The sequence below is a fragment of the Panulirus ornatus genome, chromosome 56, assembly GCF_036320965.1.
Source record: "Panulirus ornatus isolate Po-2019 chromosome 56, ASM3632096v1, whole genome shotgun sequence".
NCBI classification, from domain to species: domain Eukaryota; kingdom Metazoa; phylum Arthropoda; class Malacostraca; order Decapoda; family Palinuridae; genus Panulirus; species Panulirus ornatus.
Window position 1 is genome coordinate 20,083,513 of NC_092279.1, and position 15,421 is coordinate 20,098,933.

The 15,421-nt window shown below is 34.3% G+C and overlaps 1 protein-coding gene across 3 annotated transcripts in view; it reads right to left on the reverse strand.

The window, feature by feature from the left end:
• Positions 1-1,424: 1,424 nt before the first annotated feature.
• LOC139765990 (uncharacterized) overlaps positions 1,425-15,421 on the reverse strand; it is a 332,498-nt gene continuing 318,501 nt past the window's right edge. For 2 of the 3 annotated variants that reach the window (XM_071694025.1, XM_071694026.1), the window contains exon 5: positions 1,425-14,619. In XM_071694025.1, the coding sequence (XP_071550126.1) occupies positions 14,152-14,619 (468 nt within the window). In that variant the 3' untranslated portion in view covers positions 1,425-14,151. The remainder of the gene's footprint in view (positions 14,620-15,421) is intronic. The other variant, XR_011716768.1, reaches the window with a different exon arrangement.

The following is a 15,421-nucleotide window of genomic DNA, read 5'->3' on the forward strand; positions in this document are numbered from 1 at the left end:
AATAGATCAAAAGGCATGGTTGCAAAGGTGATACCTTTTTGGACGTGCAAAATAAAAAGTGACAGAGATAAGATTGAGGTCGGAAAATCCAAGGTGGGCACAGACAATGTTAGTATGGTGGGAGGGTTAAGAAGTAAAAAAAAGAAGTTGGAGTTAGAAGTGTGGTTATGATGATAAGGAACTCCTGTTGGGTGTTTATTTGTTCTAGATTGTAAGGAAGGAAAAAAGAAAGGTCCTTGGTTCCTTTAAGCTCATTTTGGATAGAATCTTATCAATCCTTGTGGTGTATGTTGAAATCCCATGCACTGAAGATTTCTGTGCATGGATGTGAAGAAAGCGATTCTTCATGGTAAGAAGTCAAATTATCAAAGAGTAGTATATTGGTATACGAGATACAATAACAAAGTTGTAGAGGGGGAGAAATTTTGAATGAGATGTCTTCATGGCTGGGAGACTTAAGATTCACGAGGTGAGTAATAGGAGCATTTGTATTACTGGAGGCACAAAGAAACACCAGTGTTAGAGCAGGAACGATGGTAAAGATTACAGTTGTAGATCTGACTGTGTAGAACAGGTTTGGAAAATTAAGTTTCACAGAGATGATCAGGAAAGAAGTAAGACAGTGTTCTACATAAGGCACATTTAAATTAAGACTATAAGTGTTGCAGAAATGAACTGGAATAGAGCTGTATGAAGTAGGGTGGGTCCCAATCATTTGATGGTGGTCAAGCTGCCCAGGGAACTGTCCAGCCCTGCATGACAGGTGGCATCATTCTGCATCCATGAATTTTCTTTTGACTAAAGAAAGAAAAAACAGGAAGAGAGAGACTCTGGAGATGTATGAGTTACGTGTGGTGTTGTCAAGTGTTGTGTATGAGACAGAAAGAATGTGAATGTGAAACATTGGATTTAATGCTAGCAACCCAATGTACATAAGGGAAAGAGGAAAAAAATATCTGGGCTGGGAAAGGGGAACTTGAAAAACACTGCAGTGCTGGCTCATTGTGCCACTGTCACTATCCCTTCTGATACCTTATTAGTTGGTGGTTACTTGCCACATACTAATATATTTCTAAAGCATTTCAACACACCCAGGTCATCCCTTTCAATCCTCAGATACCATATGAAAATCATCTCTCAGTAGAGTGAGGAATCCATTACTGGAAAAATCAAATTTGAATTTGTATACAAAACTAAACTACGGCATAATTTTTTTTACTTGTATTTACTGCACTAGTTTATCCCAGAATTATTACTTGTTTAAAAATATTGCTTGACACAGGAAACATGAATGTACACTTGGTTTGTAATAGCTTTAAAATTAAGCAAAAACATGTTACACTGTTTTCAAATTCAATAATCTTTTAATAATAATATTCTCGTACTTTATTCATGCCATTGCAGGTCTAACTAAAACAGTGAAGTTGATGTTTAGAATGTATTCTAATAAATAAATTTTTAGGGTGAATTTCCAAAAATATGAGAATTATTAGCACAGTTTTCTGAAAAGTCATTGAGGGGAAGTTGGGTATTGTTTCAAACAAAACTTAATAATTTGCACTTTAAAGTCAGTTTGGGTATAGAGACATTTATTGACCATACATAGTATGTACACAAAGCTTCTGACAATACTGAAAGTCTAAAATAATCTAAAATCCTTACCTTTGGCAGATCTTCACCCAAATGTACACAAAATATAGGAATCTTTCTAAAGCACTGAATGGTCTACATGCAGACAGGACTACCTTATCATATGATGTATACAGCATAATTTTTCCACAGTCTACGTGTCTGCAATTAAACTAATTATCTGAAACTTAATCAAACACATAAGAAACATTAGTAAACATGTAAAGTGCATTATTATTTGTATCCATGGATCTACAAAGAATTCTGCCAAATTAATCATTCCTGACAGTAAGCAGTGGTTGGGGCACAACAAACACAATTTCCTGGTAACATAAAATGTTTACCAGGCCCAACCTATGCATTCATTTTCATATATATATATTATATATATATATTTATTTACAAACTTCACTATTTAATTAGTTTGCTAAACTCTGAAAGTTATTTCTATAAGAACAATGAATAATATTTCTATAAACATAACAATTACGAAACCAATAATTTTTCTTAATAAATCAATAAAGCAGGTTCCCATTCTGTCACTGTATTTATATGAAGAACTGTACTATAGCTATATTTAACTATGGAAACATGATGAGTATCATATATTTCCCTAAAGTATGAGACACAATCTGTCTTGCAGCTATTTATCTGTATATACAAATGCTGTATATGTTATTTCCAAATTTCTTGGGTGTGAAGATTACTTTAGGGACTACATCCTTGTTCTTGTTTAACTTGTTCAAATTTCAGAAAGAGATAATTACAGCTAATCATTTCTCTGGTTATAACCAAAAATGAACCTTGTCAACAAATGATGAAAGCTTAATATTAGACGTTAGATGATGCAGTGATGACTTTTGCAATAATGATAATATCGTATTTTTGACTTACTTTGCCTTAAGTTCAAAATGGAAGTTGATGAAGGTGCATGCCAAAAGAATGCTTATTGTTGAGATTATTGATGATGATACTGCACGTTAAGTTTAATTCTTGATGTCAAAGTACTAAAAAATGTGCCATTACATATCAAATCTATTCATATGTGTACTGACCACTGAAAAGCATGATTACCTTTCTACCTTAATTACAAGAATAACTTAACAAGCTGTTGAATATCAATTTTGGCTTGTTTCTTTCATACACTGAATGTACAACAGTTATTCCTGTATATAAGTTCTTAAGCAAAACTAACAATCCCTGCACTGAAGTATTTTATATTGTAGTTAATAAGAAGGATATCTTGTATCCTACAATGGCCACATTAAGCTTTAGTGCTGTAATAATTGTAACACAAGCACAGTGTTTCTAACTATTTTCTTTTTCATGCACCTACAGCTACAGTGAAGACATCATGTGCATTTAAGCCAGCCATACTTCTTGTCACTGGAATTTAAGTTAGATTTTAGCTTAATTCACTTATACTGTATTCTGATGAAACTGAGTTTTCTCTTTCTTGCAAGTCTTAGTCAGTATTTGTATATTGTATCATATTAATGTTAAGGTAATCATTCATGTAAACAAAAAAAATACAATATTGATGTAATCAGTCATGTAAATATATCGCTAAGTAAATTGTTTACAATTATTTGAAGAATGTTCATTAAGTATGATACTTTAAACAAGCTCATTCACTGGACAAAATAGGTGAGCAAAATTACAAAATAATCTTCATCTATAAACGAAATATTTTTCTCAGGAGAATACATATAACATTTTGAAATGTTTTTCTTCTTCAGACTGTACTAATAAAGATACTGGGAAATCTTGAAATCTTAGAATCACATACAATTAGTTAAGACAAAGTGCACGACAAATCACAAAAGTCAGATATTTAGATATTTCACTTTGGGATCTGCACAACTGTCACAATCACCTCTTATTCAGTTCCTTGAAAAATTAAAAGGTTTCTTCTCAAACAGTACACTGTCAATACTCTGCACAACCTAATATGACAGGGGCCTGTAAATTCAAAGTATTAAATCTCTTCTCCCACATTAAGCTTTTTAGCTTCTTTCATTACTATTACAGTAACAATTCTTCATCTAAATATACCTCTACCTATCTAATCTATAAGTTCCTTGCATAATATACATTATAGTTTACTAAGGGAGTACAAGATCTACCTGAATGACACTATGTCCTATGCTGCATACTTGTAGGTGTGCAAAATTTGTCACTTTGCTACCTTAAGATTTACTAAAAAAAAAAAAAATCTCTGACTGATGGTACTGCATACTGATGGGGAGCAAAATTAAATCATGTATGAAAATTTTATGCTGGAAAGACATCATTGCATTACAAAAGCTATTTTCTACTGCTAGTGTCCACAGGAGTTTCCGTGATGGACTGAATTAACTTTTTAGATTTTCATTTGCAAAACTGCTTCTTATTGAAAGCAATAATCTATTCAACATGTCTAAATAAAGGAGTCATACTGTACTGCTGTAGACCAAAAACTGCAAATTATTGTGGTACATGGCACCACACACGTGTTTCATAGGGGAGAGTTAGTGCTATGAACAACATTTGTAACAAATTATCTACAAAATTATTAATGTCCTTGACATAAGAGGACGAAATACAGGAGCTACAAGAGATAAGTATAAATGCCATCTTAAAGAATGAGGTTACGGTGCATACATGTACTTGGCCGGGAATTTGAACTATAACTTGATGTAAAATTGGTGTACCACTCATAGAGTGGTAAACTTCAACTGAAACTGATATAACATTCAGAATAACACTTTCTCAGCTAAAAAAGACTGCAGTATAAGTGAGATGATGTTAAGTAAATACCTCCATTATGTACCAGATCTTCACTTGCCTTGGCCAGATTGAATAACCAATGGAAAACAAAGACTTGCATAAAGCCCCAAATAACCATCAAATTATTGTTCAAAAGATAAGGCCTTGTGTTCAACTTGAGACTTAATCCTCAAGCTTGATGCTGTGATGCCATCTACAATATTATCACTTACAATTATTCAACACAATGTGTGGTAATGTTTACAGGTATAGATAAAAATATGTATCTAAAACTTCAATCAAGAAAATAAAACTATACAACAACTAATTTCAATGCTCTAAGAACGTTCTAATTTAAAGTAAAAAGCTGTGAAGAATGCACGGAAACAAGGAAAGTAATAAATCCTAACATACTATAAAGAAGTTTGCTGAACACATCATATACACAATTTCCTGCCATATCACCAAAATTCTTTTAATCAAAAAACTAATTTTCTGTAGAATGTATTATATACAAGACTACATATATGAATTCAAAATATTCAAATGCTATATGCAATTTGTAACATACATCAACACACAATACAGTTTATTTTAGTAAAATTTGAACAAGTAACACAGTACACAAAGTTTCCAACAACAACAAAAAATAACACCAAGCAATATCTTCCAATTAAAGCTGAAGCATCAGTAATCATAATGTATTAGTACTTCCACCATGGGAACATTACCACACTTGCTTCAAACATGACAGATACTGCACCCCTGTTTAACACAGTATAAGCCATGTTTTAGATTACACACTCAATTGGCTAAGAGAGGCTTCCACGTTATGACGACTTCAAACATTCACAAACATTATGTCTTTTAATTTATCATTGAAACAGTACTACAGTACAAAAACATAACTCACATGCATTCATACTTTTTACTATGATTCATTTATGGTAGCTTCTTTTGTAAACTCCTCTTGGCTAAATGAGTGCTAAATCAAGTTCAAAGACTCTATGGCTGAGAGTAACATCAATAATTATAATAATAATAGAAATAAAAATAATAATGATAATAATAATTATAACAATAATGATAATAATTATTCAATAATAATAATAATAATAATAATAATAATAATAATAATAATAATGATAACAATAATAATAATAATAATAATAATAATAATAATAATAATAATAATAATAATAATAGTGGGATGTGAGCTCCCAGGAACTTAGCAATTACATTAACAGCTGCAGCAGAAAACTGCTGACTGATCCTTTGTGGCATAGCAATCACACTCAGATGGATATCTTGGAACTGAATCTGGTAGTACACCAAGATATGCAAAAAAGTCATTACAGTTAATAAAATATGAATTTGAAAGATAAAAAAGGTAGCCTCAAATACCCTGACAAGAGAGCCCATTCTGAGATATTAATAATAGTACTGTGTATTTAATTCATCAACACTAAAAGTGAACAATTATAAACTCTTCAGTTTTCTATAGCACTTTCAAATACCTAAAAAGATTTAAAGCTACTTATTACTGCTTTATCAGTGAAGTATGACAGATGATGTAATTGGAAACTCTATCATTAAGTCTACTTCAACTGACTACAGTAACAAGCTTTTCACATTCAAAGTATGAAAGTAAATTGAACCTACAAGCACCAAGATCAGCAAAAGATGCTTCACAGACAGCAGCAGAATTTAAGAGAGAAAATTCTATGTTAATTAAGTAGACTAGTTAGGTTATGTGAAGAGGTAAGGTCTTAGAATCTTTCATCTATTCTTTGTTCACAAAAGGTCATAAAATTCCACTAGCACCTAATCAATTTCATGGAAGTGGAGTCATCTGTATTGTTTTGAGAAAAAAGCATATATCACTGCTTTAGACAGAGCAATAAATCAGTCAAATATTGTACAAACCATCAAAAGTATACCAAAATTACTGACAGGTATCTCATCTTTGGTGTATGAGATTGCAAGACAGTACATTGTTAAACAGCATTCTGTGGGAGAAAAGTACTGCCCTTTACTCTGTGATGGTTCTTTTCTAAGGTCACATTCACATTGCAGTAACACTTAGTGGTCTACTACATACATTCTCCATGTCCAGAGATGTTGTACAAATTGCCATTTTCGATTCCCTTACCTTTTATTGTTCCTCCTTACTTCCAACCTCCCTGTCTTGACTTCATTAATTCTATTGTTTCCCTGTATACTTACTAAATGAGTCCTCACTTTTTCACACAGTATTATCTGTCTGTGCAAGCTTGTGCTAGCTGCTTCACTTATAGGACTGTCAACTCAACATAAAAATTTCTTTAATAAATGTTTTGAAACCTGCTGTCAAGTCCTTTGCATTAGATACGGAGGAAATGATTGGTCACTAAAATGTCATATGAAGATTATATTCTGCTATCTTGTGTAATGTCATAAAAGGTGTACATGCCACTGACTGACAAAGCTGAGAAAATGTAAACTAAAGGCAGCTACAGTTTCTTTCTTTGATAAAGAAGAAAGGCTGACAATGAAGCATGCAATGAACTTTCCAAATATGACATCAATGTTCACATTTAAAAAGTACAATAAAAATATATTTGATTAAAATAAATAATCAGCTAGTGATACAAATCTCTTAAGAATCAATTGTGGAGTACAAAAAGTTTTGGGTTGTGCTACCAAAGTATATAACAGAGGAAGTAGGAGGGAGAGTATGGAAGGATGAATGTTAAGGATGTGAATGAATGAATATCATCAGGGAAGAGAGAAAGAGGGATTTGCAAATGGGCTATCACCTAAAGAACATGGGGAAATATTACAAAGCACCAGAAGAAGATGAAAAATGAAAGAGGTGTATGTTAGAAAGGAAATGTCAATGTGAGAAGTAAAGGAGAGTTTCTGAATCAAAATGAGGGAGTGAAAGAAAGACACAAAGAGTATTTTGAAGAACTGATGTGTGAGAGAAGGTGAGGCAGTAGCTGTTACATGCATGGCATGCAAGAGTATGGAAGATGGAGGGAAAAGATACAAGTGTAGGAGTCAATAGCAAGAATGGAGGTAAAACAGACAATAATGAGGTTGAAGGGAGAAAAGGCATCTGAATAGGATGGGATTACAGCTGAAATATTGAAGAATGAAAGAGAAAGTGTTACAAGAGTGGATGCATTTGATATATAATTCAGCATGGAAGCAGATGATTGGGTGAAAGCTATTATTGTTCCTGTATTCAACAGGAAAGGTGCTAAGGATGAATGTAGCAATTTTAGGGGAATATGTCTCCTAAGTATACAACAAAAAGTGTATGTATGCAAAAGTGTTGATTGATAAAGTGATGGAAGTGACTGAAAGCAGAGTACGGGAGGAGCAAAGCCGTTTTAGGAAAGGTAGGTGGATCAAATTTTTGCAATGAGAATGTCCGTGGAAAAGTATCTAGCAAAAGGAAAGAAGCTGTATGTATCTGGAAAAAGAATATGACAGAGTCGACTGGAATGCTTTATGGAATGTGTTGCGGATATATGGGGTAGAGGTACAACTGCTGGATGGTGTGAAAGCCTTTCAAAGAGGAGTATAATGCATGAGTAAGAGTGAACGGAGAGGTGAATGAAAGTTTCAGTAGACATGAGGTTGTGGGGCAGGGCTGTGTGATGTCAACATGGCTTTTTAACATATATATGGATGGAAAGATAAGAGACATGGAAGGAAAATTAAGGAAATGGGGTGTAGAGATGGAGTGTGGTGGTGAGGTATGGCGGCTAGTAACAGAACTTTGTGGATGATACTGTGTTATTTGCTGAGACTGAAGAGGAGCTGCAGAGGGTTGTAAGTATGTTTTTTGATGTGTGCAAGCATAGGGGACTGAAGATAAATGCGAGTAATAAGAAACAAGCAAGTATAGATTTTGCAAAGCCCTCTAGAGTGAAAGAAAGTGTACTAAACTGTGTTATAGGTATTGGTGGAGGAAGATTGGAAGAAGTGACAGAATTTAAGTATTCGGGGTTATCTTGGGTAAGTTTGGTGATACAGAAGGAGAGATAAGCAGGTAAGGGTAGAAGAGTCACTGGATCCCTTAACAGAATAATGAAGGATATGGGTGTAAGTATGGAAGTGAAGAAATGATTAAGGGACAGCATATTCCTCCTGACTATGACCTATACAGCCATAACATGGACATGGGATGAATCACAGAGGTCAAGAATCCAGGCTGTGGAAACCAGTTAGTAGACAGGAGAATGTGGTAAAACTAGATGGAATGAATAAAATGCTGAGGGGGTGTATGAGAGGTCTGATGTGGAGGGAATGCAAAGGGAATGAACTGTGGAGTGACAGAGTAGGGTGAAATGGGGAAATAGAGTGTAAGAGCACTGGAGAGGGAGAAATGGGGAAAGAATGTGTGGCATGGTGTATGTGAAGGAGATATGTGAAGATAGAGATAAGTGGAGACTCTTTTGCTGAGGCCAACCCTTGAAGGGAGTTCCTGGTAAACATTTTTATACAAGTTCTGATTAAACCTTTTATAATTGGGATGAAAATGAATTTTCAGGGGGGTTTTATGTCTTTCAAACTTTTAAGTGCTGAGAGACAGTTGTATAGAGTTCTGTGGCCAAAGGTTGAAATTTCATCAAGCTATTAGCTAGGTTATATGCCGGGTCAACTTATGTCATTACCAAGTCAAGTTAAATAATAAACTTTTTTATCATCAGCATAAAAAATTAGAATCATGAGTCTTATTCCACTTAGTTCCATAGTTGCAGGGATATAACTGTATAAAGTTTCATGGCCAAAGGTTAAGTTTTGCTCAAGCTACATGGTAGGGAAAGCTGGAGGTTAATCCTTTTAATGAGAAGTTTATGGCACCACAGGTAAAATCAAAACTAAGAGTTACTGGTCTTATGCCACTCAATTCATTATATGCAAGGAAACCAGCTGTACAGAGTTTAATATGTATCTAATTGAATTTTCAGTTTATAACCAAGGTTAAGTTGAAGATCAAAGAATGACAACAGACAACAGATGGATGGACAACAACAGCAATCAAAGTGATCCCTAATATCTGCTGTGGTACGCAAGTGACACGAAAAGAGTATGGTATATCAGAAATCATTAGGATTCTAAAGGTAGCACATGATTTAATATATAACCTAAAGGGGTGTTCCATGGACGAATATGTAACTAGCAACATGACAGTTACTGAGTAAGAAACTATGTTTAGAGATTTTTATTACAGGCATGAAATAAACCTAATTGTATGTATCTTTTGCCAATCATTTCTTTACATAATCAGACGTGAATGAATACAGTTTTATGGCTAAAGGTGGAATTTCTGTGAGTTATGAGCCAGATTAAATTCCAGGTTAAACCTTTTTATGCGAAGCATAACCAGGGTAAGTTGAAGGTTAACAAGTTTAAAAGTTCATGGCTAACGGTCAGACTTTTTCAAAGGTATGAGGCATATTAAGTTTCATGTTAAACAGTATCATAAATAGTATAACTCAAAATCATGGTAAAATGTTAAATTTTACAGATGCTGGGCAACAACTATATAAAACTGAATAAGTATCTGGTTTTGAGATCTCAAGTTATGATTAGGGTTAAGTTCAAGGTTAAAATATTGACCCCTGTTGACAGACAATCCACAAACAGATGACAAATGGACAGATAGCAGACAGAAGGATGACAGATGGATGGGTGGACAACAATGATGCACAAAGTAGACACTAATTATCTGCCATTATTTGCAAGCAACAAAAAATAATACCATCCTAAAGAAAATATGCAAAACTATCTGTAGTATTACAAGAAAATAAGAAATATGTGAAATCTAAAAGAAGTTAAAAAAAAGTCGCTTCTAAGAAAGTCAATTCTACATACTATATAATATGATGAAAGATGTTAATCATACTTCATATTTACTTTTTAAGCAATCACCAACACCCATCATTCAGGAGGGGTCTAAACATGCAGGAAGGGGAAAGGTGTGCATTGGATAGAGTGAATTGGAATGATGTGGTTTACAAGGTTCAATGAGTTGTCACTGAACTGAACCAGGGAATATGAAGTTGCTGGGGAACCATGGAAAGCTCTGTGGGGCCTGGTTCTGCATAGGGGGGCAGTGGTTTTAGTGTATTGCACATGACAGCTAGAGACCTGACGTAAGCAAATGCAGTCTATTTTCCTTTGTTCCTGGTGCTACCTTGTTAATATGGGAACAGTGATCAAATATGAAGTAATATCTGTCTCCGTATCATGCATGCTTTCTCTCTAGTTAAAAAAGTCTAGCGAATGTGGAATATTCTCTTCCAAACTTCATATTTGTTAAAAATTCTGCACAATGGTTTGGCTTTCATACAACTATGGCAGCCATCTTTTACTCTGTGTTATGTGAAAGAGGGATATTGTGGTAAATATAAAAATAAAGGGAAAATGGAAGCAGGGGACCAGGAAAAAGAAGGGCAGGCTTAAAGCAAAACAATGAGAATATACATGTATGAAAAACATAAGTCTTTCAAGGGTAGTGATGAGTTTGAGAATATATGGCTGCCAAACTGGTATGATTTATGAACATGTCCAGGGAAGAGAACTACCTAAATAAAGTATGAATTTGCCCTCTACTTCTCCCAGTGTAGTGCTTCAACAAATAACCAATGAATTAATATATTGTTTTTTAGAGGATGTAAGGATGAATTATCTTCCTGCGTAAAAGGCAGTTTATGATGATAGAAGACAACCCAAAACCTGAGATCCAGAGGAATATAGGAAATGTTTACACTGATATGTAAGGATACTAAGGTCACATCTTGAAAGTATGAAAAAAAAAAAAAAGACATTAAAAGAAGCCTTCCATGAGAACTGTTTGGGACATATTTAGGATTTTGTGTTAAGAAAATGATTACAGCTACACTAACATGTGTAACAGTGGTATTTTTTCTAACTGATGCTAAGAAGACAAGGTTCTTTTTGAAAAAAGAAAAAGGCACATTGGTTTTATGAAACATGACAGCTTCACAGTTCCAACATAAATGAGTACTGTATACTAGTGTATGGGGTGAACTTTTACTTTACAAAAATTCACTGACACTCAATGTTATTACTTATATCATTCCAAGTGCTGGGTAACAGAACTTATCATATATGATTTTCACCTAATGTAATGCATAACATCAGAAAGATAATCTTAACAATTTATCATTTTTTCCTTGGTTTTTCTGTTCTCAAAATTAATTATACAATGATATCTGTTTATTCTTTGAAAAGGATCTATGTACTGGCAGCCAAGGTATCCCAAATTCCATTGTTTATATGTGAGAAAAACTGAACAACAGTTCCACTTCAATCAGCACTGCACATGAATACCTGACTATTTTTGTTGAAAATATCACCCCCAACCCCAGTAAAAGATTGACAGTCAAAAAATACCATGAGGCTCGTGAAATGCACCAAGTCTGTCTATTAAGGCTTTAGTTAAAGCTGGGGATGAAGCAAGTAATGAGGCACTTCAAAGGCATGAGGTAATAAACAAACTAATGCTAACTACCTCAGCAAGAAGAATCTATTAGACACAGGATTATCATATGGATACTATCAAAGAATCTAGAAAACTGGAAAAGATTATGAAAAGATTCTAATGAAAATGTATATCATAGAGAAAATGACTACATAAGGAGAAAACTGAAGAATCTATAAAACAGAAAGGCTTATAAAAGCCAGTGAGCCTGTCTATGACTAGGAGACCTCACACTACTACATTTCAGTAAGATCTTAAAAGTTAAAACAGTCTTAAATGAATAAGTTTTGAATTTCCTTAAAATCTTTTTACTTTGATAATAAAGACACATAGTTTGATCTACTGTATTACCCACAAAGTAATTTTCATCAAGTTGTATTCAAATAAAGTAATATTTATCTAAATTGCTTATGGCATGTCTTTTTCCTGATCATCAATAAGCTAAGACTTCATTAATATAAAAATGAATTAGCAATATCATAGATGACTCCTATGTTATATACTTGATTGTCTCTAATTGTGTTAAAGTATGTATCTTTACACAGAGTTTACCAAATGGTTGATAAAAGAAGATAAAAAAAGAGAAGTGAGCTAAATATCTCTCTTGGCACCTTAATAAATACTGTATTTTGTTTGCAAGTGTTCACTGAATATGGGCACAAATGTTTACCTTAGAAACTAAACTAGTCAAGAGATTGAGATAAAAATAGATCATGGATACAGGATAACTAGTGAAATATGATGAAGAATTAATGCTAATAAATGGAAAGAGCTGTAAATCCACAGATAAATTGGTTTGTTCAATGGTATACAAAACTAGGTTCATCACGCTAAGATTCTCATATTTCTCTTGAGGGAATTCATCTTCCTGAGCCTGTGAAACTAAAGCCCAATTCTTTTTTCCATACATGTGCTTCTAGGAAATCCAATTTCAATCATTCTCTTAATGTTTTGAAAATGAAGTTTACACTACAGCACTTTTATGTGGAACTAATTCAACTTAATAATCCAGATACTGGTTAATTGTACTTTCGTGTTATCATGGTATATCAGCATTGATATGCTTTTGCTAACTATAATTTCAAAACATTCTTTCCTTCATAATTTGTACTTACTGCTCAGGTGGTAACATCCCAAATGAGGAAGCTAAGAATCCAAGCAATTATCACAAACTTTAGAAAAAACACCAACTATACTCAGCTACTTTATCACTAATATCAGAAAGACCATCTCCCTACATTTCATGAGGGTAACCATTAACAGCAATAACAAATGTGGGCACTAACAACATTCACCAGGATTAAAAAAAACAAAAACTATCATCTGTACAGTATTCAAAACTTTAAAAAAGTGCTACGGTAATGAAATGGGATAAAAGGACATTTTATGAGAATAATAATGCAACTTCATTTGGATGTAATGGAAGGTTCTACTGTGATAGATATAATTAGAATAGGACAAAAACTATGCAGTAAATTTATGAATAAATGAATCTTTATATGTGCACTGATCATTTTTCAGTACTGAAGCTTGTAAAATAGATTTCATTTCTTCTCTTTGTACTTTACTAAACAAATATCCATAGTCATGTTATTCATATATACATCTGTGCTGCTGTTAATGGTTAGTCTCGGAAATAGCTGTATTTTTCATTATCACAATAAGTCTGAAAGACATGGAAAATTAGAGCAATCTGAAAGAGCAAAGTTAGGGAAAAGAAAAAAGAACAAAAGCTGCATGAACATTAAACACTTAAAAACACTGTAAATTTATCATCCTGACACCAACTGAACTTAAAGACATTCTCTTCTAATTGTATTACAACCATGTCCTACTGTTTATAGGTGGCTCCATAAATTTCCAAATGGGGACTTAGCCTATGCTTAGTAATGCATGGCAAACATTTTCTGAGGCCATATTATTAGACCAACAGAAAAAAAAATCTGGAGCATTGAAAAAAATCTGGGTGGTACTTAAACCCTCTAAACCTTTTGGTAGAAGTGCTAATGCTACTGTTTTTTAACTTCTAATTGTTACAGTGACACTGTGTAGCCACAACTCATGGAAAATTTTGAAATACAGTATGACTTTTTACCAAACCAATATCTTACCACCAATACCAAAAACATACTGAATTCATATTTTGCGTTACATCTAAACTGTGGTCATTTCCCTTTAAAGTAACAAAATTTGCTGTCTTATGAAACTAAGAGGACAATGGCTTTAAAAATATCTAAAAATTCTCAGATACTGTTCAACACCTGCCATTGTCACGTTGCTTGACCTGGGTCAGACCAGCGGCGTTTACGACCCGAGTCCTTCTCCTCTCGCTGGGCCTCATCGCTGGAATGTTGCCTCTCTGTTGTTCTCAGTGCTGCTGGTTTACTCCATACACTTGAAGTAGTGGACCCACCGAGGAATGGCAGTGATGTGCTTTCTTTCTTCACGCTAGTTGAACTTTGGTTGGCTGGTGGAGAAGCCAATGGAGCAGAAGCAGAGGCATTGTTGGATGACTCAGTATTAGGTGATGGCACTTGAACGGTGGATGTAGATGGTGGTGGCATGGGATTGGTAGGCTCTACATTTGGGGTTTTCTTTGTGAGGGAGACACAGACATCTCCAACTTGCAGCTGTCGCACTTTGAGGTCATACTTCTTTTGTGTCCGTTCAGGGCTGCATGATGACCACCCAGAGTGAAGCACAAAGAAAGGGTGGTCAAGAGATGCCTCCACTGAGACCTGTAAATCAAACCAAATACTGGTCACACTGGCAAGATAATGTGAACAAAGTGCAGTGCATGGTAACCTGCCAGGCAAATAAGAAACATGTATAAGTACACATAAAGTAATATCTATCTGAGGGTATTGTTGCAGAGAAGTTCATGTTATACAAAAGTGCTGTTTTGAAGTTTCTAAATGGTAAGAATCATTTAGGTAAAAGGGATAATTTGCTGGAGTTGTGAGGACCTTGTTGTGAAGGTAGCACTGTTATAAGGTAAGTGCTGTAATAGTCACTTTTAGGTTATGTGAATAGTAGCTGAGATGATAGTTCTACTGTAAACTGGTGTTAAACTATTGGCAGTGTTATGTGTTGTTAGTGTTGCAGTGAAAAAATTGAGTGAGATGTTCCTATGAAAATAATTCTAAATGGTGTGTTGCTGAACTTGCTTTGTGGGTTGTGTTATCAATACAGTGTTGTTACTAGAGCACTGCTCTCATGAAGGCTACGTTATATGCAGTGCTGTTGTGATGGTAATATTCTAAGCAACAGTAACAAGGCAGGTATTAATACTCTTAGTACTAGAAAGGTAAGCCATCGATGAGAAAAAGCTACTGTAAGGTCTTTATGTGTAATACCATGATGAGAAGTTATTGTTACAAGAGTAGTTTTGACGTGATGGTGTTACTGATCAGATGATGAAGCAGCACCATTATAGGTGTACTGAAATGAAAGTAACATTTTCTGGGGTTAATATTATGAGACGACAAAATCATTGCATGGGCAAGTTCGGAGAGTGCTTCAGTGCTGGCAGCATCCTGT